This window comes from Mesocricetus auratus, unplaced genomic scaffold (assembly GCF_017639785.1).
Source record: "Mesocricetus auratus isolate SY011 unplaced genomic scaffold, BCM_Maur_2.0 Super-Scaffold_4256, whole genome shotgun sequence".
NCBI lineage: Eukaryota > Metazoa > Chordata > Mammalia > Rodentia > Cricetidae > Mesocricetus > Mesocricetus auratus.
This window is the reverse complement of record NW_024429182.1, coordinates 80,704,174-80,731,974: the sequence shown is the minus strand read 5'-3', so window position 1 is coordinate 80,731,974 and position 27,801 is coordinate 80,704,174. Positions and strand designations below refer to the sequence as shown.

Below are 27,801 nucleotides of genomic sequence, written 5' to 3'. Positions count from 1 at the left end.
GTTATGGCTTAGGTCGAGGTGCAGGGAGCAGAGCTAAGCCATCCCTGCTGGGCCTGAGCTAGAATCTTATAGAAAAACAATCTGTTATCCAGATAAACATCACTGCTCTGAATAGTTGGGAGTGTGTGTGTATATGTATGCGTTTCTGTGTGTATGCTAATATGTAGGTATGTATGTGGAGGCCAGAGGCCAACTCATCACTTCCATACTATGTTTTGAAATACTATCTCACTGGATTCAGGACTCACTGATTGACTAGACTGACTGGTCAGTGAGCCCCAGGGATTCACTTGGTCATACACACACACACACACACACACACACACACACACACACACACACACACACCCCACAGTGGTGCAGCAGTTTCCTCCTTGAAACATTCTGTCCTGCTGGGAAGTTTGTCCCTGAAGCAGTACAGAATCCCTAGGCCCCTCACTCCTAAGAGTAAACAAGAAAGAGAGCAGAGAATCTCTCAGACAAGCCAGAGGGCAAAGAAGACTCCAAGACCAGACTGCTGCCTGGAAGAAGGAGAAGTCAGTGGAGCTGCCTGCAGGCTATACAGTGAACTGTCACCCATGCTGGGGTGGGCTTTGATGATGCAGCTGTCTTTGAGTTGTTTCTGCTCCTGTGAGTAACCCCTTCCTATAACCTGTAAGCAACCCCAATAAAACCCATTAGTTAACAAATCTGGCTTTGGTGGTGGAACCTGTGCTTAGTCTGTTGTAGGCTCCTTATCTGGGGTAAGTTGGACATGTGTGTTGTATTTGTCCAAGAAAAGTCTTGTGACACAACACTTACGCACGCACGCGCGCACACACACATATACACACACACACACACACACACACACACACACACACACACGCACCAACGTTATTCCCTGTTAGGCCTGTCTTTTTAAGTGGCTGCTAGGGATTCAACATCGAGTGCTTCACTGAGCTGCCTCTTGGCTCTGGTTGGATTGCTTCATTAGGCACACTAGTAGTCAGACACCCTCCCATCTTCTATGACGTGAACAAAACAGATAACTCCAATGCATGGCACAAATAAATAATCTTTAATTTCAACAAATAATTCCCTGTCACAGAGGACAATACGCTGTGGAGAAAGATACAGAAGCATCCCAGGAGGGAGGATCTATTCTAACTACACTAAAGCCTTAGCACACGAGACATGACTGTGGTGCACACACAGACACAGAAGGATCATTGGAACGTGATCCAGGGGAGAGGTCATGGTGGAGGGATGAGGCACCATTTCCATTCCTGTGCCAGACCCCTGGTGGGTCAAAACCACCGTGATTCAGTCAGAAAATGTTACCTTTTTGCTCTATCATAACCCTATTTATGGGACACATTCACACTATTGCTACCTGAGGTGGCATCTCCGATGGATGTATGGGAGGACATGAGGTGAAATTGCACCGGATGGAAGGCAGAGATAAGGGAACTTTTGAGGATGGAGGCTCTGGCTGCCACCTTGTTGTCTAACAGGATGAGCAGGCACACACATGCTCACCTGGGAGGGCACATACACAGTAACACACAGACACATACGTACCCACAGGGAGTCCCAGAAATAAGCTAACACGAGGACAAAGCAGGTGAGCCTGGGTTCCTGACACTGAATTACTGTCTTTAGTCACCCTCGGTCTCTCCAAAGAGTCTAATCTATTTATCACATTTACTAAGGAGAAAACAAAGATACTTACACCTTTGGAGAAAGATTTCAGGTATGGCAACCCCAGGAAACAGTGGCCTGTTCAGAAGTTTCCTGGCAAGTATATTTTTGAAGTGGGGATCAAGTCCCCGACCTACCAGCCAAACTCTGAGTAAACCGAGTCGGGCTCTTTTCAGGAAGGCCTCCTTTCTCGGGCCTGAGGTTGAAAGTACATCTTGGGACAGGGGAACGGATAAGAGCAGGCACTGCCAACAAGTCTCCCAGCAGAGCCCATTCAGCTTGTGACTTATGAATGGAGTTTCCGGAAATGTCACAACTTCCCTCAGTGAGGGTGGCTATTTCGTGATCAACTGTCAGCTTGCTCTCAGTGCTGAGAGGACATTGTGTATGCACGTGCACATGTGTGAGAGTGTATGTAGGTGTGGGTTGAATATTTATGTGACACATTTTTTTTCTCTTTTTTAACAAATGAAGGCTATCTTCTCCATGGCAATCAGGTCACTTCCAGGGAGGCAGGAGACACACGGTCACACTCGGCCCGGGATCTCAGGCTGTGCCACTGTTCCACAGCAGTGCGGTGGGTGTTTAGCATCCGCCTCCAGTGGTTGGATTCAGAGGGGCCGGAGGAATACTGGCCAATGACGATCCTCCCGATGAAGTCGTTGCTGCTTTTCATGTTGTGACCAAACACTAGAGAGCCAGAGAGGCGAGGGCGGGAAGGGAGGAAGTGAGGAGCAGGGGAAGCGGCATGGGGAAGGCATGAGACAGAAGTCATTAGTTCACACATTGCTCAGCAGCAAACATGGGGTTGTTGCTGTGGGGACATAGCTTCTTCTCATGGGGCCGTCTCCTAAGCCCAGCTGAGGCTCCTGCTGCCTGTTACCAGGCTAGCCATGTTCTGACTTATCAACTTATGCACTGGCTGTCCCTTCTTTGAGATAGCTGTACCACCCATAATATGCAACTGTAAGATTACATATCACTGACTCACACATTGCCTATGAAACTCCATGAATGGACTTAGAGTTCTGGTGGGGCAGCAGGCTATCACCATAGTCCAGCTAAGTGGACAGACCAGGATTTCTTGCATGTGTTTTAAGTGCACATATTTGTGCCTTTGTGGGCACTTGCAGAGACCAGAAGAGGAAGTTGTGTTCTGCTCTGCTATACTCTGCTCATTCCCATGTGAAGGGTCTCTCAGTGAACCTGGAGCTAGACTGGTGACCACCAAGTCCCAGTGGTCCTCCTGTCTCTATCACTCCAAAGCACTTGAGCTACAGGCATGCACACTCAGTTATACTCAGCTTTTTAACGAGTGCTGGGGAATCGAATTTAAATCCTCACGCTTGCATAGCAAGCATTCTTAAATAACTGATCCATCTCTCCAGGATCAAACAAGAGTATATCAACAGCAGTATTGTTGATATCATAGTCTGAATAATCCTTTACTGGAGAGGTTTGTCTGGTGATGTGAAGGGCACTTAGCATGATCACCAGAATCTTCCTACTAGATGCCAGGAGCATCATCTCTCCTTCAAGCTGTGACAACCACAAATGTCTCTTGACATGACCAACAGTCTAATGGGAGGGGGTCAATCCAACACAGATGAGAGCAACTAGGGTAGAACTAAAAGGGTAGACATTCTGAGGTAAATATTGGGACTCTGAAGCAAACAAGGGTGATTATTAACCTCAGCTGTCAACTTCTAAGGATCTAGAATCACCCTGGGCATACCTGCCCACTGTGGGTGGCACCATTCCCTGGGCTTGGGTTTTGAGTTGTATGGGAAAGGAGAAAATTGCTGAATATATTGATTACTGTTTCTTGACTGGTACTCAATGTAGTCAGTTCCCTCAAACTCCTTCTGCCTTAATTTCTGCTATGATGGACTGTACCAGAACTGTGAGCTGAAATAAACTCCTTTTGTAGGTTGCTTTTGTCAAGGTATTTTATCACAGCAAACAAAGTATCTATGACCCAAGGTAAAGTCTCTTTTGCTTCCCTTTCCTCAATGAGTGGAGAGAATTCTCACTACACTTTATTGTAACGAGCATTCTTTCCATAAGCCTAGGCTCTGAGCCATGTCAGCCCCAAATAACACACAGAGACTCTAGTAGTTACAGTGGTGTTGGCCAATGTCTGGGGTTTCTCACTGGCTAGTTCTGTCTTTAGTATTATCCATAACTACTAATATATATATATATGTATATATATGTATTTCTATAAGGTCTTATCTTACAGAGGATGCCAACCTCATGCATTCTTTCTTCCTGGGATCACATGGTGACTCTCCACTCTTGACTACATTTCTCAAAATCCTCAACTCCTAGTCCCACCTACCTTGCTTTCCTATTGGCCAACAGTGCTTCATTTACTAACTAACAAGACAAACATATACACAGAAGGACTTCCCCATCACTTTATCTTGAAAGTTAATGCATGATGGAGATGAACTAAAGTGTATAAGGCTCTCAGCACACAATGTCTAATACATGACAAATGATGTATCACTGTTTAGATCTTAAATTTCTGTCCATTGACTCCATGAAAAAGAGACTACACACTTCCTCTATTTCTTACAGTGGAGGCAAGTTCACAGAGAGAAATGGCCAGGGTAGTTTATTCCATCCCTTGTCATACCTTCTGTCTCTCAGAAGGATTCTCTGTTAATTCCAATGCAAGCTTAATTAGTGTCTTTCAAACCTAATGAGATGGTTGGGTTGATTTATCTTCCTAGCCAAGTTCAACCTCATTCTTTATCTGTGTGTGGGTAGTTCAAGCATGCCATTGCACTAATGGGGAAGCAGGCTGTGCCTGTGTTATAAATGAAAGGCTACAGAATGGGAAATATCACAGATTCACCCAGCATGAGCCAAGCAAAGGGAGGCTAGATCCCAGGAGGGGTGCTGATTATCAAACAAAACAGCTCTAATCCACAGCCCCAAAAAGAGCTTGAATGCTAGTAGTGTGCCTCCATTCCCCCTCGTTGGGTTCACATAGAGAATTCCAAATGATAGAAATAGGGGCTGGAGGAAGAAAAGTGGAAACACAAAATTGGGAACACCATCTAGCATCTGAAAACCAAAACACCTACCAAAACAGGGCAGGAGAAACACGATGCTTGCTCAAGGTTGTCAGGTGTTTGTCAGCTCTGTGGGGGAAACTGGAGCATGTATATTTTTTGTACAGTTGGTAATGAGCTTGGTGTGCATAGATGGACTTCACTGTATGAAAATCCCTTATGACAGACGAGCAACAGTAGTGATAGAATCTTGGTTTAGTAAGGAAATTGCTAAGGTGATGCACAGCAAAAAAATTTTGAGTCATTAACAATCAAGACCTTTCTGAACCAGGTTTAGTAAGGAACATACAGTTTTATCTCACCAGTCAAGAAAAGGTTGCCAGGGTTTCTGTCCCTGTGAATCTCAGTCTAGAACAAGATTTTATCAGGCAACCATCCCAGCCTCATGTTCTGACCGTCTCTGCTTCTGCAAAGCTCAAGAATAATGGAATAGTCCTGTGGTTCATGCCTCCAATCCCAGCATGTGAGAGGGTAAGGCAGGAGAAATCCTGTGTCAAGTCAGACTAGACTGTAGACTGAGGCCCCATCTCAAGAACTCCAATGAAAAATAGCCATACACAGTAGTATCCCTCAAATGAACATAGGTTTTATATACTTAAGAAAGCAGTTTTAAGGAGAAGCGTTGGGGAGAAGGCTCATTAGGTAAAGTGCTTACCCGTGTAAGCATGAGGACAAGAGTTTAGACCCCCAGCATCCACATAAGCAGACCCTGTGCACCCACTGGTCTTGGCCTATCCTAATTGATGAGTTCCAGGTTTAGAGAGAGAGAGAGAGAAAGAGAGAGAGAGAGATCCTATCTTAAAACTAAAGTGGAGAGAGAGAGATTGAGGTAGACACCCAACCTTGACTTCACTTGCATATGTACACACACATACAAATGGGTATGTGCACATACACACATACAGAGACAGAGACTGTAGACAGAGACATACATACATAGAGGGAGAGACAGAGAGAGAGACTGAGAAGAAAGGAAAGATTTAAATACTCTAATGTAAGGAAGACTGAGTTGGTTCAACTTTTGGAGTTGGTTCAAAATAAAAAGCAACTTGTGACCCGGCACATCTGCTCTAAGAATGAGTCCCACAGCACCACCTACAGAAACAGACACAGATAAATACACACAAGGATGTTTTATACAGCAGGAATTGACAACATAAAGCTTCCAAGACAAATACAGCTCTTCACCTGTTTTTGTAAATAAAGTTTTATTGAAACATGATCAACCCCATTTGCTTATATAATGATGCACTTGGTTTGCATCATTATATCTTTGTTTAGGTTGCTTTGGCAAAAGGCCGGCACCCAGTGGCTTGTAAACAACAGAAATTTATTTCTCATGGTTCTAAAGATTGGCAGTACAAGATCAAGGTGCAGCAAGCTTTGCCTCTGGGGAGGGCCCTCTTCAGAGACGGCATCTTGCTGTGTGCTCACACACAGTGGGAGGGACAAGTCAGCTCTCTGAGGCCTTCTTCTTCAAGCCACAAAGCCCACATGCGAGTGCTCTGTCCTTGCGGCTTACCCACCTCCTCCCAGTCCTACATCCTGATGCAATCACTCTAAAGTGAAGGCCTCAGAGAATCTGGATTTGGTGGCATGTACGAGGGTGATCGCTGGAGCCCAATCACTTAATCATCTCCTGGGGGTCCCATCACTCTCATTTGGTAGCTCATTTGCGTTCATGTCATCAACTCAGAATATGCTTTGTGGATGCTAACAGTAAGAGCAGAGGACACTAATTAACCTCTGGTGTAATAGAATGCCTGCCTTGAATCTGCATGATCGCTGGAAATGAGACAGAGACACATTCAAAAGGAGGGGGTGGAGAATCTCAAAGACACACAGTTCACCAAATTGGCAAGAGAGACTTTCTCCGGAAAGTCCCACTTTTTGTGTTACATAAGTCTGTAGAGTTTGAACTTCATATAACAAGTACATATTATGTTGGGAGAAAGCAAAAAACAGCCGTTATTAGAGAATCCACATCTAAATTGCCAGAAGGCAAGGCAAGGAAACGGAAGGGTATAGCCTACGCTTCCGAGCCCTATTTGCAAAGTAACTTGGCTGGTAAATTGTTCGGCCCTGGGGAGGTGGGAGCTCTCCTGGTGATTCAGTCCTGGTGGATGGGAAGGCTGCCTCTATGGCCATCTGAATTAACTGGCAGGCATTGGCACTGCAAAGTACTTAGTAAAGTTATGCGCTCCCAACAGTCTGTGAGAAAATGTGCAATTTCAGATGCAAACGTAAGTCGAAGTTGAGTAAAGCTAATGGCATCAAGTGTAAAGGCTGTGTGGGGAAAATCAAGAATTGGCATCTATAGTGGCATCTTGCTTTGCCAGTGAACTTTTGGTGGTGGCCACACACTGGGGTGGGGAGTGGCTCCAAGTGTTCAGACATGACCCCTTATAAGGTAGAGGAGGGGCTGGCTCACTCTCTTGGGTTGTGGTCAGAGTATCGGAAGGGCAGAGACTGCGTCTTGTGGAGCAGGAAGACAGCAGCAGTTAATTATTATTATTTGCATAAGTGCTTCCCTAATACATACCTAAATATCATTTATCTTGAATCTGGTGGACTCATTTAAACCCCACCTTCAATTGGGAGAGGGTTCATATCCCGCATGCCCTTGTGGTGCTGGTATTCATGTGACGGCCTCTGCTCCAGGCCTGCATGGCCATGGCTGCAGTTCCAGAGTTGCTGGGGCAGCAGGATGAGGACCACAGCAAGGTGAGGTCCTCCCTGCTTCACTACCTAGGGTTGGAGGTCTCGCTGGCCTCCCTGGGCTGACTGTTCCTTCTCCAGGGTTCAGGCGGTCCTCACAAGGGAAGCACAAATAATAATAAATAATAATAAATAACCGCTGTGGTCTTCCTGTTTCAAAAGATGCAGTCTCTGCCCTTCTGATGCTCTCACCACAACCCAAGAGAGCCAGCCAGCCCTTCCTCTACCTTCTAAGTGGTCACATCTCAACACGGGAAACCACGCCTATAGGGTGTGGCCACTACTGCAAGTTCACTGGCAAAGCAAAATGCCACCTCAGGCATCACCACAAATACTAAGTTCCATGCCACTGGAGAGAACAGAGAATTAAGATTAGAGGCCAGGTGTGGTGTTGCTCACCTTTAATCTCAACACACAAGGAGGCAGAGGCTTGTGGGTCTCAGTGAGTTCAAGGCCAGTCTGGTCTACATAGTAAGTTCCAGGACTGCCAGGGCTACGTAGTGAGACCCTGTCTCAAAAACAAAAACAAAAAAGATTAGACATAAAATTCAGAAAAGGAATGTAGCATGCTGGGGTATCCCTGTAATCCCAGCCTGTATGAGTCTGAGACAGGAGGATTAAAAGTTTGAGGTAAGTAAAGTATAGACAATGTCTCAAGTAAGAAAATCCAAAAGAATCCAACCTGGTGTCTGAGACAGTGGGCAGCTATCCCTGCTTCTCCATCTATGGCTTAGGAAACCAAGTCCTACAGCTAGTGAGTGACCACACTCACAGAAGTGACTCAAAGGAAAGTAACCTCTAACTAGATCCTCACATTTCTTCTCCCTGCAAACATCCCTCACTGGTTGTCATGGAGCATGCATGTGAAAGCAGACATTCATGAATTACTATAGTATGCACACACACAGAGAAAGAGAGAGAGAGAGAATCCGAGAATCCATTTACCCATTTTATATCTGGGAAGACTGACGTCCAGAGAAGTAACTAGAAATTCCTTGAGCTTTGGTCAAAATCTAGCGATCCTGACCCAGTTGTGGCAAGCTGAAGCATCCCATGGTTGCACTTGCTGTGAAAATGAATTTGTTACTCCCTACTGGGGCTGAACTCTTTTGATTGCTAATTCCCTTTGCCAAGGCAGATGGTTCTAGAAGGGAAGCTGGATGCCTTCAAATGTGGGTGTGATAAAGAGGGAGAGGTGGTCCTCTGTTCTGTCAAGGAGAACAGATTCAGCTCCTCTTGTGCATGCTGGGCCACAGGTAATGATGGATTGTCCTCCATGACACCAGGCCAACACTGCACCCTCAGTGCAACCTTGGGCCCACAGCACAGGGGCACAGTCAGATCATGTGATACTACACTCTGTGGCCCACCTCTTGGGTGTTGGAATAAGTCACCTACCCATTTCTACAAAAAAAAGCATTAACATTAAGTTAGCAAGACCCACACTGGACATTTCCCAACCCTTCCGGCTCACACAGGTGGGGTGAGGGTGCCTGCCTCTCAGGATGTTCATGAGTTAATGGCAGAAACACACAGGGTCTGTGCTTCTGATTCCCCCACCCTTACACAGGTCAGTTCTGCACACCCCAATGAGGGATCCCCATATTCTTTACATTCTACAAAATCCCCTCAGCAGCCAGCACTCCTCACTCTGTTCTTTCTGAAATCAGCAGGCTGCTCCAGTATTGTCTCCACAGCAAGTTACCTCAGGAGACTGTCGAGGAGACTCAGTCATTGAAGTGACTGTTGTTTAAGCAGGAAGACTTGGGCTTGATCCCAGAACCCCTGTAAAGAGCTGACTATGGTGGCATGTGCTTGTAATTCCAGAGCTGGGGAGGTGGACATGGGTGGATGTCTGGGGCTCACTGGCCAACCAACCCAACTTCACTTGCAGTTCCCAGATGTTGGTGAAAGACTTTGTCTCAAAGGGTTGATCTCTGGCCTCCACACACACAAGCACACACATGAATGAGCACATACATGCACACTCTTCCTTATACAGGTACTATCTAGTCCCTTTCTGGCTCTCAGTTTCCACACTTACAAATGGGTGGGCAGATGCAGGGTTCATGTGCCCCTTCACATGCTTGTTTCTCTGTTTCCAAGACCTTTCACGGGGCTGAGGCTGCAGCTCAGCGGTAAAGCGCTTGCCTGAGAGATTTCACCCTGACTCAACGCTTTACAAGCTTTCCTGGCTCCGTCCAGGACTCAGAGCAGCTGCTCAGGCAGATCTGTTTGCCTCCGCCTTTTTCATTCCCACAGCCATAAGGACAGTCTGGGTAACCACACTTTAATCACTGGAAACCAGCATCGCTGGTCCAGACTTCTGCCACCCAGGCACGGGGAAAGCACTTCATCCACACCACAGCCCTACTGGGAAGGGACCATTCATACCCCCTCCCTGCCCCCACTTTGCAGATGGGATCTCCAGGGATCAGAGGCGTTAGTGGTTCAGTGTCCAAAGTCATCCGCAGCCCAGAAACAGAACTGGAAAGCTAGGCATCACCTTTCCTTTCTTACCACAAAATTAAAGGTCTTAGCTGGTCTCTCCTTCTTCCCAAAGGGAGAGAGTAAGAAAGTATGATATAATGCAGGATAGGGATAGGGAGATGACTCAGTCAGCACAATGCTTGCCACACAAGCCCGAGGACCTGAACCAGGCAGAGTAGTGTGCACCTGCAATCCCAGTGCTGGGGAGTCAGAGACAAGTGGACCCCTGGAGTTCGCTGGCAACCATTCTAGCCAATCTACAAGCACAAAGTTATGTGACAGACCCTGCTTCAGAGAATACTCTGTGAACCTCTGGCTAACACACACACACACACACACACACACACACACACACACACACACACACAAAAGATACATGGACTTTCCTTGATTTATGACACTTGTGTCCCAGTATACCTATCATAACTTAACTGGGAGGATATTTAGTTCACAGTTCCATGTCATAGTCCATTACAGGGAAGTCAAGGGGTCAGAAACAGAAGCAGAGAAGTTCACATTCACAGTCAAGAGCAGAGAGAAGTGGGTGCTTGCATGCCCATGCTCAGTTCACTCCTCTACTTACACAGTTCAGAAATTCCTTCTTAGGGAATGGTGCCACCCACAGTGTGTGTGTGTGTGTGTGTGTGTGTGTGTGTGTGTGTGTGTGTGTGTGTATGGTTCTTTCCACCTCAATTAATGGAATCAAAATACTGCCCCTCCCTACACCCACAGGCACCTCACTAGACAGTCTACCCAGGTGATTACAGGCTTCACCAAGTAGATAATGAAAACTAACCATTAAGACGGTTTATCAGTCAGATCTCATTTTCTTCCTTAAGAAATGGAAACCAAGATTAAGCTCTCTTAAAACCCCTCTGAGATCATGGACCACTTTATGCATCTATGTGGACTATGTGGAGCCTGTGTCTAAGACGATGTATGAGCTGAAGCACCACTCTCAGATCTGGGTGTGAATCATACCATTTTGTTGGAAGCCTCTGAAGGTGTGATTATAGAGTGATGTTTTTGTTTTTACTCAAAGCTCCAAATTTTATACATTGGACTGAAGACTGTCTCTGAGATGCTGGCAAGGCTTCTGTGAGAACATTCTCTACCAACTGTCTTCATAGCTAGTCACAAGACACCTACCGATGCTGTAGGGGCACCATTGGTTATATCTTCCTTGCTCAGCTAACATGCTTCAGAGAGCTTCTGTTGATGTTTAGACCTGGGGGACTTTGACAGGTGGTTTTCAAACACACCCCAGGCGATTCTCATGTATCAGGCTCTATGCAGAATAAAAGCTGCAGGTGGACTGAGGGGGACTGTATAAAGGGACCCATCATGATCTGATCTTTGTTGCCAACTTGATAGGATCAGGAAATGTATTAAGACCTTAGTAAGTACAACTCTGGAGTGCCTGAGGGTGTTTGCAGAGATGATCATGAGGGATCTGATATCATCAATAGATTAGTGTCTTGATGGAGTCTTAATATGGTTGCTTTATGGAGAGGTGGCAAAAGGAGTAGGGGCCTAGCTAGAGGAAGTAGGCCATTGTGGGGGTGGGGGTGAGGTGAGGATGGGGTGGGGGTGGGGTGGGGATGGGGGTGGGGAGTTGTCCTTGGAGTTGCATTTAACCCTGACCCCTTCCTGTACTCTTCCACTACTCTGCTTCCTGCCTGCTAGGAAGAAGCTCTCCTGCCACAAAGCTGGGCACTGAACACACATGGTGAGCCCAGACCTCGATCCTGTCCGCAACTGCTCTCTCAGGCACTGGCCACAGCTTTACAGCAGTGACTGACACAGCAGCTGACCCCATTCTCTGCTCCCATTGGAGTAAACCTCTGTGAACACAACAGTCTGGACCACAGGCTCACTGAGGGGTTATGGAGAACACTGCCTAGGATGGGCAGGTCCGTTTAACACTTCACTCACTGCAGGAGTGAACAGGTGCCTGGAAGAAAGCAGAGGTGTTACTTTAGGCCAGAGTACACAAAGCTATTTCCATGAACGATCAGATTATGAAGATTGTAGGCTCTGAGGGCCACCCAAGTTCTCTGGTGAAATGATTCAGACTTACTGTTGAAGGAGAAAGAAGCTGTAGACAGTTGTTGTCCGTAAGCAAGATATGGCTAGTCTTCAATAAAACTTTATTGTAAAACAAGGAGTGGGTCAGATTTAGACTATGGGCTGTAGTTCTCAAAGTGTGGGCCCCAGACCACAGCATCTGAAATATCCTTCAAAAGCTAAAATCTTGGTGCAGGAGGCTGGCCTGGAGGACTATGCTGGAGAGGCCAGCAAGATGGCTCAGCTGGCCAAGTGCTTGCTGCTGCACCAGTCTGAGCACTTGGTAGATCCTTGGACCCACAGTAGAAGGAGAGGACTGTCTTAGTGTTCTGTTGCTGTGAAGAGACACCATGACCATGGCAACTCTCATAATGAAAAACACTAATTGGGGTGGCTTACAGTTTCAGAGGTTCAGTCCATTCTCATCATGGCATAGAGCATTGTGACTGAGTATGATGCAGGCAGACATGGTAATGGAGAATTCTACACCTTGATCCAAAGGCAACAGGAAGTAAACTGACTCACTGGGCATGGTTTGAGCATACATGAGACCTCAAAGTCCACTTTCACAGTGACACACTTCCTCTAACAAGACCTTAGTACTCCAACAAGGTCGGGGCCATTTTCCTTTAAACCACTACAGGACTGCTTTCCAAAGGTTGTTCTGGCACAGGTTTGCGCACACACACACACACACACACACACACACACACACACACACACACACACTACCACCATTACCATTACCACCACTGCCATCACCACCACCATCAACATCATCACCATCAACATCACTGCCATCACCACCGCCGCCATCAACACCACTGCTGCCATCACTTCATCATGATCATTATTATTGAAAGATCCTCCTGCTTCTTTTCTTCTCTCTCCCTGCCCTGACTCAGTTCTACCAGTCCTGCACAAAGCACTGCCTCACCACAGTTCTAAAAGCAACCAGGCCAACTGACCACAGACCCTGCTGAGGCTGCTAGCCCAACACAAATCTTCCCGTCTTTAGAATGCTCTATCTCAGGCATTGAGTGTGATGGGATGAATCTCAGGTATTCTGTCCCAGGGCTGGGATGTGATGAATACAGGTTCCCAGCTCTGTTGCTTTTTTTGTTTTTTGAGACTGGGTATGTATGTATCTCAGCAGGTGGCTCAGGCTGGTCTGGAATCAGCCAATCTCTTGCTTCCACCTCTAAATGCCAGGATAATAGGTGTACCCAGTGGGCATGGGGACTCTTAGAATCTGTCACAGGTGATGCATGGACAACCAGGTTCCACAGTCACTGCTGCCTAGTAGGGGTTCCTAGGGGACTAGAATCCCCACAAAAATACCCAAAGAAATCAGCTTCTTGTCTTTGGAGTGGTGCCTCAGCCTTCCTTTTTGATAAGCTTCGTTTCCTACCTGTTGCATACCTCTCACTTCAAAGGATGAAAACCTCTACCACAGTGCTTTTCTTTTAAGGTGGTATGATTTTAAGATAAAAGTGAGGTTACACTCTGTTAAAATTCCTTTGAGGGACCTGCATGATGGCTCAGCAGGTAAAGGCACTTGCCTCTGAGCTTGATGACCTGAGTGTGATCCTCAAGATTCATACCGTGGAAGGAGAGAACTGATGCCTGAAAGATGTCCTCTGATTTCCACACACGCTATCACACACACACACACACACACACACATAGATGCACACACACAGACACATACAGGAGCACATTCCTATATGAAAGTGACAATAAAACTGTTCAAAATGACTCCTTCATGTAAGTGAAACTTGGGACTTCTAGTTTTTCTTTTTAACAATGCAAATTTTATTTTATCTAAATATTACGAGTATATATGATAATTAGTGGATTTACAGAAATGTATAGTAATCCATACATATAAAATATAAGCTATATAAATAAATTACACATATGTGCTCATGTATATGTACATATACGAAGTATGTGTGTGCATGCATGTGGATGAGTATGTGGGTGCAGGGGCGCATGTGTGTAGAGGTCAGAGGTCAACCTCATGTGTTATTCCTCAGTCACCTTTTATTTTGAGACAGGGTCTCTCATTGGCCTCAGCTTGTCAAATGAGCTGACAACCCCAGAGAGTCACCTGTCTTCGCCTGCACAGTGCTGGGGTTCCTGGGGGTTCAAGCCAGGTCCTCATGCTTGCATGGCAATCATTCTTCTAACTGATCTATCTCTCAAACCCTGGTGTCTGAGGTTCCGTTTCTTTATAATGATGTGGCCCCTCTGTGTCCCCATATACAGATGACATTTACCCATGAGTCACAAGACGGTGAAGGAATAGAGAACTGACAGTAAAACTCTGTTCATTCTCCAGGTTTCCTGACCTTCTTTGCTGGGCCTGCAGTCCACCTGCCTAAACCATGGCAGTCCACCTGCCTAAACCACAGCAGTCCACCTGCCTAAACCACAGCAGTCCACCTGCCTAAACCACGGCAGTCCACCTGCCTAAACCACAGCAGTCCACCTGCCTAAACCATGGCAGTCCACCTGCCTAAACCACAGCAGTCCACCTGCCTAGGCCACGGCAGTCCACCTGCCTAAACCACAGCAGTCCACCTGCCTAAACCACGGCAATCCACCTGCCTAGGCCACGGCAGTCCACCTGCCTAAACCACAGCAGTCCACCTGCCTAAACCACAGCAGTCCACCTGCCTAAACCACAGCAGTCCACCTGCCTAAACCACAGCAGTCCACCTGCCTAAACCACAGCAGTCCACCTGCCTAAACCACAGCAGTCCACCTGCCTAAACCACAGCAGTCCACCTGCCTAAACCACAGCAGTCCACCTGCCTAAACCACAGCAGTCCACCTGCCTAGGCCACAACAGCTGGGCTACAGAATTTGCTCAAGGGAGAGTAACCAAACCCAGACAGGGAAGGCAGAAGCCCCTGAGCTCTGCCTTCCCTGTGCCAGTCTACCTCTCTGGACTTCTACCAGAGGCCACACCCCTGTTCTAGCTCAGAATGTCTCAGTCTGTGCAGCACTGCCGCGGGGCGGTAAACTTCCCTTACCCGCACTGCTGTACACCTCTGGGTGCTTAGCAGTGTCTCTGGCCCTTCCCATACACTAGATACCCCAGACATTGCCAGACATCTGCTGGAGGGTTAAGTCAATCCAGCTGTGAACCGCAGGTCTAAACTGACAGCTGCGCAGGACATCGCAGGTTACTACTAGGCATTTAGTTAGTGATGGGACCCCCCTAAAGTTGACTCTGGTCCTGAACCTGGAGGCAAACAGTACTCAGGAGGGCCAGAGAGGAAACAGGGCGAACTATGTGAGGCACAGGATATCTCTGCTATTTGCTGACTGCAGAGAAGGCTGTGTGATCCTCAAAGTCTGATGGTCACGCTCCCTGGACTGCACAGCTGGACTACATTTCCCAGCTTCCCCTGCAGTGATATGTATTCCTTCCAGTCCTAGTATAAAATCTCCCCATGCAACAATCAATGTGTGTCCCTCTCTGCCTCTCTGTCCCTGTCTCTTGTTTCTGTTGTACGAAGTGGTTGGAAATGAAAGCCAGAAAAGCTTGAGATCATAGCAGAGCCTGGGAGGAACCTGGGTCACACCTCAGCACGTAAGTCACTCATGGAAGGAGCCTCAGGACCATTGTGCTGGGAAGTAGCAAGCTTCTGTTACTGCAAAGCACAGGGCCTCGCCTGCAGGCTGACCTATCACGGCAAGCCAGCCTTCCCTTAACTATACACAGCCTCTAGCCTTTTAGCAAATCATCTGAACTTCCTGGCCAACTCCCCAGTCCTGAATAATGGATTGATAACAACACAAAGTGTGCACTTCTGATTTGAACATCCAAAACCTCACACTTCCTGAGTAGACATGATGCTACAAGTGGAGAGTGTCACACCATAAAATCTGGTTTTGCAAATTCCCTTTAGATTTGTGTATAAGGTATAGATGGAAGATGAATGAACTTCATGTTTACACTTGGGTCTCATCCCCAAAATAGCTCGTTATGAATATGCAAACAATCAGAAAAATTAAAATCTGAAGCACTTTTGGTCCCACACATTTTTCACAAGTGGCATGCACTCCTCTGGTCATTGTGAAGGTCACTGGACGGTGTTACAGAGTGTCTGGGACAGCGCCAGGCAGACACTGCGCACTTTATAAAGGTTGGTTATTTCTACTATGGGACCATTAAGTCCCTTCCCCTCTCGGTTAAGAGTCACCTGATGTCCATTTTACCTTCTTGTCTAGCATTGCTGAATAATTTGGAAAAGTTTTCAAACACCCCAGGGACTAATTGGGTTTTAGGGACACTGGTTTTTTTTTCTGTGTAGTACTGGGAATTGAACTCAGGACCTGGTGCACTCTAGACATGCATTCTCCCCCTTAGTTACATCCTCAGTTCCCCCTTTTTCCTTTCTTTCCTGTTTTGAAACAGGGGTTCATTAAGTTGATCAAGCTGGCTGTGAATTCACTCTGTACCCCCAAGCAGGCCTTGAACTTTCAATCTTCCTCCTTGCAATCCTGAGCCACTAGGTCCAGCTACAAACACTTCTTATAACAAGGGCAGGGGTGCTATCATTTGAGAACCGGGTTGTCCAGGCACATGATAGCCATACTGCCCCTCCTCACTCAGAGTCCACTAAGAATGTCAAGAATGGCCTTAAACAGGAATGGGAGGGGAATTCACCCACAACTCCCCCACAGACTCCTGTACACTCCAATGCATTAAATGGGATGAGGTCCATCCCACAGCAGACACAAGACAGGAACTTTGGCTGCCAGGTCAGTGGACAAGGCACAAGTGTTGGCCTATTAGGCAATCAGGATTCTAAAGGACATGCCACAAAGCCTCGAAGTCCCCCCTGTGGCCAGTGTGAGACACCTGTTGATGAAGCTTCTCTTTCGTCTGTTTGTTGGTGTGTGCACACATGTGTGTGCACTCATGTGGAAGTGAGCAGTTGACATAAGATGTCCCCCTCAACCACTCCCCACCTTACTTTTTGAGGCAGGGTTCACTGAACCTGGGGCTCACCGACTGGCTACCTGGCCCGGCTGGCCAGCAAGCCCCAGGGATCCTGTCTCCCTCCCCCTCGTGTTGAGATTATTAGTGTGTGCTGTCATACCCCACTGTATTGGGGTTCTAAGGATCAGAATCAGGTCCTCAGGTTACACAGTGAGCCATCTCCCCAGCCCCTGCCTGGCCTTCATTCCCAGTGTGTTCCAGGTAAGTGATGTCCCTGCCTAAGCCTCTCCAAGAGTGATTCCCGCAGAAGCAGCCATGCTGTGCTTTGATGCTGGGGGTTGAGGAAGCAGTACCCAGGGAAGAAGTTTTCATGTCGGCTTATAAACTGGAAAAGTGAGAAAGTGACGCCCATGGAGCATCTGCTCTGTACAAAGTCCTTGCGTGCACACCATCTTACCCAGTCCCTCACAGAGCCACGAGCCACATCTGTTCCAGCGCTTGCAGCCGTAGGTACACGGTAGACGTTGGATAAGTACTCGCATCTTCGCTCCTTACCATAGCCCTGACTTACTGTACAATCCACATCCTTCATTAATGCTGATCTGGACACTCTGGCCTTCTCTCTCTCTTTTAAAAACAAAACAAGCTCATTTCTGCCCCAGGGCCTTTGTACTTGTCATTTCCTCTGTCTAGAATATTTTTTTCTTGCCTTTTTCTTTTTCTTTCTTTCTTTTTTTTGCATAGATCGTTCTTTCTCAGTATTGATTACTCAAGGGTTTCCCTTGGGGTAGTGTCTAGCAAGTGCTGTATAAACCTCACTATTTACTATGGTCACTTATTTGTTTGAGGGAGGAGTATGGTGGTCAGGGAATAACATTTGGGAATTGGTTCTTTTAGCATGTAGATCCTGAGGATCACCCTTGGGTCATCAGGGTGGCAGCATGTGCCTTTACCCACTGAGCCATATCTCTGGCCCTGGAGATGGACTTTACTTGCATCTTGATAGGTGAAAGTTAGGGGCCAAAGAGATGAGAAGGTTTTGCTCTCAGTGGCACAGTGGCTAAGCTGTGGGACTTGAGCTTCCTGATTCCCAAGCCTAGGGTTGTTTCACACAGCAAAAGGCTTCCTTGAAATGCCAGACAGAGACGCTGGCCTGTGTCCTGAATTCGTGTGCCTTTTCCCGCTGACAGCAGCTCTAGGTGGAGGCAGGCGTGAGAGGTGTGTGTGAAGAGCTTTTTGATGCTCCTTCATTTCCATCACAGGCCTACCGTCAGGCTGGCCCTGGCTGCTGAACTTGAGGTGGCTTTGTGTGGCCTTTGAGACAGACTTGGGTAAAGGCCTGGTCTCTGCGGGCCTTCCTTTCCCACTCCTTCTAGCTCAGGTGCTGCAGGACAGACGTGCCTTGATGAACTCTGGGCTCCCAGGCTCTCACATCCCTCACAGTGTAGTATTAGGTACTCTGCTCATTGCTGGGATGAATTTCCTGAAAGAAGCCATTCAAGGGAGGAAGGCCTTAATCTGGCTGTGCTTGAAGGATGGAGCCCATTGCAGCAAGGAGGCATGGCGGTTCTCAGACACATCTGGGTGGTACTTTCTCTTGACCTGACTCCAGCTCACCAACTTTCCCATCTGCTGTGGGGTTCACAGGGTGAGCATTTTATTTCGGTTCCACTTTTTTGGTTCTAAAGGCTCCACGCTTCGCTTCTACTTCTCTGTTGGTTGCTGACATGTTCGTTCTCATCATCTTCTCAAGAGGCTTCACCATTATTTCTTAAAGCGGTGGCTCTCAACTTTCCTAATGCTGTGACCTTCTAATACAGTTCTTCATGTTGTGGTGACCCCCAACCATAAAATTATCTTTGTTGCTACTTCATAACTGTAATTTTGCTGTTATGAATCATAATGTAAATATCTGTTATGTGACCCCAAAGAGGTCGTGACCCATACATAGGTTCAGAAAGACTGTCTTAGAGTGTGACAGTTGGCTGCTCTGAAGCCCTGGGGGAATCCTGGCATCTGGGTGGTGCTATGTATGCACCATCAATTGTATGTTTCCCTAGGAATCTGTCAGATTTTCTTGGCTCTTTATTAATGAAGTCATTTTGGATTGTTACAACATATATTTGAACACTAAAAGACCCTGGATCTTGTTTGATCCCTATTAATATGCTGGTGTTTAATCAACTAAACTAATTGGTTTTAGGTCACAAGTTCTATCTGGCTTTCTGTGTGACATTATTCCACCATCAGCTCAATTCTCAATGCCTGTGATATGGTATTTGGTCTACCCTGGGTATGTCCCCTAGGGATCAGTGGAGGAGTTGGTGATAATCCACCCTCTCAAAGCCTTAGTTATACCATTTGAGGATCATATCTACTTCCACTGAGCTTGGAGTCCACACACAGGTTGATGGGGGCCCTTATCCAGTTCTCCCTTGGTGAGCTTCCCTAGTCTCTGGTTGCCAGCGTGGCTTTCATGATCCTCTGGCTGGACTGAGGGCATCAAGCTGCCCACTCAGCTCTTGCTGCTCATGAGCAGATCTGGGGCTGGAGCCTAGTGTAGATGCCAGCTCTTGCTCTGACCCATCTCACGCACTGCCAAGTCAGGATGCTGTGGGAGGCCACACTGGTCTGGTTCTGCAGCTGGGCTGGCGTAGGATATGTCATTTTCTGGACATGGTACCAGCTGATAACTTTGGGGTAATAATGATTAGGCAAGAAAGGTGCTGGGGCAGCAACTTCAGCCAGCTGGGCAGAGCTATGAATCTCTGAAGTGTCAGCACTTGCTCCCTCACACACTGAGATGATAAAACAACAGAGGAGTTGTCAAGTGACTTTCCTTTTTTTTTGAGACAGGGTTTCTCTGTGTAACAGTGTTGGCTGTCCTAGAACTCTCTCTGCAGATCAGGCTGGCCTCAAACTCACAGAGATCCACCTGCCTCTGCCTCCCTGAGTGCTGGGATTATAGGCGTGCACCACCGTTGCCCGGTGGCTTTAATTCTATAACAGGAACAATATGCTACATTTTACATGTGAAGAAGCTGGGCTCAGAGAGGTAGAATGACTTGCTTAAAGTCACAGCTGACTAACGGTGGACTCAAGATTCATCCCAAGTCTTTATAATTCAGGGTCTGATCCTTCTATGGTAGGGCCATCTAACAGCATAAGCATCATCATCACTACCAGCAGCAACATCAGCAGCAGCAACAACAACACCAGGAGCAGCAACAACAGCATCAGTGCCAGCACCATCATCATCACTATGATTAACACAGCAGCATCGCCATCCCCACCAGCAGCAGCATTATCAGCACCAACACTATTGCATCTGGTAAGTCTTAAGTATCAGCTGTGTGTGAAGCATACTCAAGGCTTATGCTATAAAATGCTGAATTAGAAACTCAGAGGAGAAACTGAGGTATGAAAGAGTGTATCGTTTGTCTGGTGTTACGGACTAGGTGGCACAGGTGAAATCTGAACCGAACGACATCTCCTTTCACACCATAGCATGCACAGCCTGTAGCCCTCTCTCCAGGACTCACAGGGTTTGTGCTCATGAAACCAGCTGCATGAGGAGAAGTGGGAGCTGCAGAGAAGTATGTCAAAACTTTGGGGAGACATTTGTGCCCCAGAATAAACCTATAATACCTCGGCACCTTAAAACAGCCATGTCTGTCTCAGACTAGCTTCCTTCTCTCTCCTTCAAGGATATGTTCAGCTTTCCACAAGCCTGGTCCCTAAACCTGATGTGTGTGTGTGGTGTGTATGTATGTATGTGTGTGTATGCATTTGAAGGTGTGTGTGCAAATGTGTGTATGCATTCATTCGCAGGTGTGTATGTGTGTGTGTGTTTACATGTGCATGCTGAGTTGTGTGTGTGGAGGCCAGAGGTCAACGTCAGATGTTTTCTTCGATCACTTCACTGTATTTATTTAAAGGTCTCACGTAATAGTCCTTGCTGGCCTTGAACTCAGAGATTTGTCTGTCCCCGTCTCCCCAGTGTTGGGACTAAAAGCTTGTGCCACCATCTTCCATCTGGTCTTCTACCTTATTTTTTGAGACAGCTTCTTTCACTAAATGTGAAGCTCAGTGATTGTCTAGACTAGCTGGTCATTGAGACCCCAGTACCATCCAATGCTGGAATTATATCCATGAACCATCGTGCCTGACTTTTCAAACCAAACACTTTTCATGCATGCCATCTGGTGCCCATCTGACCCCTGGCTCTTTCCAGGGAGGATGTTAGAGCCTCATCCCTTCCTTTGATCTGTACCCATTGCCTCCCCACCCATCTCACTGCTGCAGCAGATTCAATTAACCAAGTCTGTGCTCCAGCTGCAGAAAGACTGGCAGTTATGAAACACAGACCAGGTGCCTTGGAACTCGCTCTCACAGTGGGGCCTGGGAGACTTCCAACAGACAGTGGGTGGGAGGGAGCAGAGTGGACTCTAAGCCAAGTCCGGCTGACATAGTTTGTGCAAGAGAGCCACCCCAGAGCTTTGAGAGATAGATGCCATGGCAGGTGTGATAATTATGAGCCAAGCTCTGGACATCAGGCTTTTAAACAGTCCTTGTCAGGATCAGTGTTGTGGCACCTGTTTGTAACCACAGCACTCTGGAGGCAGAGGTGAAGGGAGGCAGGAGGTGGTGAGTTTGAAGCCAGCCTGGGTCAGAGCCCCTCCCCAACCCCAAAACAAGTCTACACTTTAATTTGCTTTCTGTTGCTGGGGTATTTATTAAGAATAGAGATTTATTTGGCTCACAAGTCTAGAGGCTAGAAACTATGTAGTTGGCTTAGAACCCACAATCTTCCTATTTCCATCTCCTATGCACCAGCATCAAGGCATGTGCCATCTTGGCTAGATCTTGCGTTGTCTGATGCATGTGAAAGTCAGAGGGCTCTAGCCCAGAGACCCCCATTCTCTTAGATTTTTGACTACTCTATATGATGCTTTTCCTTTTCTGGCTGACTCATTCTATAGCACATGATTTCAGGCTTCATGTTGTAGCAGGTATCCAAAGGGCTTCCTTTCTAGGTCTATTGGACACTGCATGGATAACATCTGGGTGGCTCTCCTCCTAGCTGTTTGTGGGTGCTGCTGGGGACACAGGAGCACAGACATCTAGGTCTTTTCTTTCGGTTCCTGTAGATTCCCTGCCCCCCTTTCTACACAGAGAAGTAGAATGGGTGGATGGTAATAGAGAACTATTTCTAAGTTCATGCATTGAACTGAGTCCCGTTCTTCCTCCCCTCTTCTTCCTGCCCCCTTCCTCTCTCCTCTACCTCTCCTAGCTTTTCCTTCCTCCCTTCTTCCCTCAATTCCCTCCCTCCTCCTCCTCCCTCACAATCACTTCATTGGCCAACTCACATTGCCTTACAAGCTGGACCTTTGTGGATTTTCTAGAAAGGTCCTGAACCATGTGTTTTGAGGTTAGGAAAGCAGCAATCATCCCCCCCCCTTTTTTTTAAACCTCAGCGTAAAAAAAAATCACCTAACTTAAGGCAGAAGCGTTCTTCCTCCTTGAGAATGAAACTGTTCAGAGCTCCCAGCCCCCAGTCCCAGTCTAATTACAGGTTTCCCCAGGGAGTATCAGCAAATGCTTAAATTGCAGATCAACCTGACTTTCCCTAAGAAGTGTTTGGAAACACTGGGCTGGGCTGGAATTCAGATCCTTGGCTTGGAGGCAATAGCACTCTTCCCTCAATCAGCCAATAAAGCAAGTCAGAGACCCGTGGAGTTGTAGGGGGGTTGTGGCTTTGTCTGGATCCAAAGGCACTCATCCACATTTCTGCTACTGTTCCAGCCAAAGCCTTTCAGGTACAATGCCAGCCAGCTGTAGTTCCCACTCTTAGCTGTGCATTAGAAGTATCTGGGGGTACTTTCTCATATCTTTATATATATCCAGTACACCCCCTTCGTCTGTAGGAAGACAATCCGAGAGGCCCAGTGGACACCCCTAACAGTTCACAGTTCCAACTCTGTATGTTATTTCCTATTCATACCTGTGATAAGAGTTTAACTTATAAACACAGCAGGGTAAGAGATGAACAACGACCAATAAGGAACTAGAACACTTACATCTCTATACTGCCCTCCAGGTTCTGTGAATACGGTTTGTGGGATTTTTCCATTGAGTGTTTTTGTACTTCATTTGACTGTGGTTGACTGAAACCCAGACAGCAAGACTGTGGTGAGGACCTGCTGTAGTCCCCAGGCCCAGCACTCTGTTCCAGTCTCTGGGGATGAGGCATGGTCACTGGCTACATTCTCAAGCTCCCTGATGATGCTGTAAGTAGCCCTGACACCGTGGCATATATATGACACCTGTACTTAAATTTTATATTCTCCATGCCTTTTACAACTGTCCTTTCTGAGTCAGGTGACCTCGCTTTCTTCTACACACACACACACACACACACACACACACACACACACACACTTAAGTTTTTTTATAATACAGTTTCCTCCTTCTATAGACTACACTAGACTTGAACTCAGAGATCTAACTGCCTCTGCTTCCCGAGTGCTGAGATTAAAGGTGTGCACCACCACCCAGCCTTCTATACTTATATTAAACCTAGCAACTTGACTCATAACCACCACCATCACTATCATTATCCCCATCATCATTGTCACCACTACCATCTCCAACATCAGTACCACCACCATCACCATCAAAGCTGTCATAATATGTATCAGATATTATTTAAGGGTTATAAAACATCTACTCAACACAGCAAACCTATAACACAAGAGCTAATATTATCAATATTTTATAGATGAGTAAACTGAGGCCCAGGGAGTTAAATTACTTGCCAAAGCCCTCGGTTATGTGGCAGTTTCAAGGAATCTAGCTTGAGTTAGATTTCTGACAATGACATAACAACTGTGTTTAGGCTCTATGGGTATTGTCTAAGTTTATGGATAGGAAGGGGGTTCAAATCTAGGTAGTTGAATGTCAGACACCAGATTCTTAGGCGTATCTCTCTAGATGCCTTCAGGTTTTTGTTTTTGTTTTTGGTTTTTGGTTTTTACGAGACAGGGTTTCTCTGTATTGTTTTGGAGGCTGTCGGTCCAGCCTGGCCTCTAACTCACAGAGATCCGCCTGCCTCTGCCTCCTGAGTGCTGGGATTAAAGGCGTGCGCCACCACCGCCCAGCTTGCCTTCAGTTTTTATGCAACAAGTTGAACATGCCTCACCAGGGCTTCCTCAGGGTCTAGGATGTTTAGTCTTACCTGTGAATACTAGGCTGGCATTTTCCAGTTCTTCCTGGGGAACTTTGAAGCTGAAGGATTCGTTGTAAAAAGGGTCAATTGTGCCTCTTAAGAATGATGTCTTCTTGGTTTTCACAAGCTTGAGTCCATGTACCAGCTGGATTTTTACAAATGGGTCTGAGGATTGGATACAACATTGTAGAATACTGGAGATGAGAAACATAATCTAGCCATCACTATCTCTTCAACTTCCCAGCCATCCTGTCATTCTCCCATTCTCCCGTTTATCCACCCATATACCCATCCATAATTTTTGCCTCTCAACCAATTCATTTATCCATCCATACAATCACTCATGTACTCTTTTGTCCACACATACATCTGACAACCAGTCTATCCATCCATCCTTCCATCCAAGTTATTATCTATGTAACAGAGTAAGCACCTATCTCCTCTCCATCTCTATATAGTCTGAGTGCTGGGGAGGGAGCCCAGAGCCTCCTGCACACTAGGCAAGGGCTCTACTACTGAGCTCTTTTTGTTTTTTCTATCATTCTGCCCACTGATTCATTTATTCATCTTACCACTTACCCATTTATTAATACAGGAATCAATCCACCCCTACTTTCATTTAATCATTCTTCCTTGTATCCAACTGTTCTGTTACCCATCCATGGCTTCCACATCTGTCTTCGTATCTCCTGATTCCTGTTCCTCTTTATCTACACTCCTAGCACTTATTGAACTCCTCCCCATGTTTTAGGCATTGTGTTCATCTTAGAAATGGGGGGAAATTGCAGGTTTAAAGATAAGGAATGAGTTGCTCAAGATCTAGCTGGTGGAGGCAGAACCAGGTTGGAGGCTATTCAAAAGCAGAAAGCCATTGCAGACCAGTGGGCTCACACAGCTCACACATAGGAGAAGAGCGAAGGTAGAATTAGGATTGCCATGCTTTGGTCATTTTATAGTTTAGAAAGGGATTTATGCAGGTTATTGTCACCTCATTGCAAAAAAAACTTCCTTTGGCTGTTGGATCTGGGGGTGGTGGTGGTGGTGGTGGTGAGACAGCATTTCTACCACCGAGCTAAAGGGAGAGAGCCTAGCAACCATGGCTTCTTTTATAATGGCATCCTCAGCAGTCATGGAAGAAACTACATACAGATGGAATGGAGTGTCAGCTTTTTAAAAAAATGTGTTTGAACTGGTCTTTGTTAGGAAGGAGACAACACAGTAGCTCTTTCAGAGCTGGGATTTATAAAGAATTATGGTACATAGGAAATGAGCTGCAACCCCTCCCCTGGGCTGGGCCCCTCTTCCTTGCCTATCAGAATGCCTAGTTACTATCGCCACCTAGAGCATGGCATCTGCATTACAGGCATAGGGTATAGGACAAGCAAGGTACCTCTCACTGACTTGTAAGTTCAAAGAGAAGATGGATTTCAGAAGTTGTCATGCCTGGTTACAGGTTCCCAAGATGACCTGTTTCATCCTAACACGTAGCTGATCATTTATTTTTTCTTTTTGAACTAGCATTCTAGTTCTAGATGCTGTCTACCCTTATGTGGGCACCCTTATGCTGTCCACCAACAATAGCATCCAGAACACAAAAAAACTGGGTCCCTCAAACAACAGAGAACCCCTTAGAGATATGGAGGATGATGGGATTCTGCCGTACCTGAACCCTGGCTCACATCAGTCTGCAGGAGCTGCTTGGCTCGAATGATGTCCACATTCAGTCTCCCTGCACTTGGTAGATAGTTTAGAGACAGAAGCAGCTCCCCCAACTCCACTTCATTCTGCAGGAAAGAAAATCCCATGGTTGCTTTGTTAGTTTTCCTCCTTTTGTGCCCCCTGTATAAGAAGCTGATTCCTGAAACTCATGAACAAGTAAGTGACTGAGGGTAGGCAAGTTGACAGTGGGTGCCTCTTTCTTGTACTTCTTTTGCATGGGTGTGTATGTATGTGTGCACATAGGGGGAACACGTTTATGTGCACATGTGTGAGTTTTCACGGAAGCAAGAGAACAGATAAACTTGGGTGTCATCCTCATGATCACTATCTATCTCCTTTGACACAGGATCTCTCATGGGTCTGGAGTTCATCAACTAGGCTAGACTGGATGGCCTGTGAGCCTCGGGATTCTCCTATCTCTGTCTCCCCAATGGTGAGATTACAAACATGTGCTACCATGCCCAGAATTTTTATGGGGGCTCTGGGGATTGAACTCAGATAATCAGGAATACAAGTGTTTCACCGACTAAGCCATATTTGACTTCTTGTAATTTCTGCATCTAATTATTTTGTCTATCTCAGAAAGTGTTTTTTTGTGTTTTGTTAGGACGTTTAACAGCAGCAACAACCAACATCGCAACAACAGAAATGATGCCCATGTGCTAAGCTAAGTGCTTTACATATAACTACCAATTTAATCCTCATGATGAGTCCAAGAGGCAACAATATTTACTTCACTTAGTAACCAGCAGAGAGTTTCTTGGGAAGATACCATTCATAACCCATAGCTAACAGAGCTCACCCCTTACCACAACCATGCTCAGCACATTACCTCTCTTACCAAAGAGCATCCCTTTCCTCTATGTCAGGGCTATCATACTTATGAAAAATCTACACAAGTACCCAAGACAGAGGACTCCATGCTGCCTAGAAAATAGGAACCTTTATTTCCATGCCTCTGTTGTAAAAAAATGTAAAAAAAGTCATCCACTTCAGAGTAGTGAATCATTTTCCATGTACCCACTACCAACTGTGTTAATCATAAACTTTTGCCAAATGGTGTTTTATCTATACTTACCTCTGCTTATAAAAATTAGCTGAATGTTTTAAACTAAGTCCCAAGTAGGTTGTAATCTTACCTGCTTACCCACCCCCCCAAGCATCTTTAGGTGATCAGGGCATTAAAATAAGCGTTCTTAATACTGTTGACTTCTAGGCATATTAGAAGTAAAAAACATCCAAGGAACCTCATTACATACTATCTCTCAGATTCAGGGATTACCTCATGGTCAATCTAGATTTCCACATCTTCATTTGGCCCCATATATGATTCTTAAGTAGCTCCTAGATATACACCATTTTATTAGTGATAATTCAGAATGTGTCTCTAAAGATGTTTCATCCATCCTCCCATCCATCCATCTACTTACTTATGCATACATGTGTGTCTCCATCCATCCATCCATCCATCTATCCATCCATCCATCCATCCATCCATTTACTCATGCATACATACATGTATGCATTCATCCTCCCATCCATCCAGCTTCTTACTCATACATACAAGCACGTACCCATTCTCCCAGCCATCCATCTACTTACTCATGAATACATGTGCGTACCCATTCATCCTCCCTTCCATCCATCTACTTACTCATGCATACATTCGTGTATCCATCCACGTTCTCTGTCTACTCCTTTAAGAAAACTGATGGCAAGGGGCAATTCTAAAACAACATTTATCACAAAAGGATTTCTATATGGCCTGGGCATGGTGGTGCATGCCTTTAATCACAGTACTTGAGAGGCAGAGGTAGGCAAATATCCATGAGTTTGAGGTCAAGCTGGTCTAC

The 27,801-nt window shown here is 46.3% G+C and overlaps 1 protein-coding gene across 9 annotated transcripts in view; it reads right to left on the bottom strand.

The window, feature by feature from the left end:
- Window positions 1-1,039: 1,039 nt before the first annotated feature.
- The window catches only part of Syt17 (synaptotagmin 17), a 70,774-nt gene continuing 44,012 nt past the window's right edge, over window positions 1,040-27,801 (bottom strand). For all 9 annotated transcript variants that reach the window (XM_040755788.1, XM_005075623.4, XM_040755808.1 and 6 more), the window contains exons 6-8: window positions 25,893-26,013; window positions 24,239-24,394; window positions 1,040-2,373 (exon numbers count right to left, since the gene is read on the bottom strand). In XM_040755788.1, the coding sequence (XP_040611722.1) occupies window positions 2,177-2,373; window positions 24,239-24,394; window positions 25,893-26,013 (474 nt within the window). In that variant the 3' untranslated portion in view covers window positions 1,040-2,176. The remainder of the gene's footprint in view (window positions 2,374-24,238; window positions 24,395-25,892; window positions 26,014-27,801) is intronic.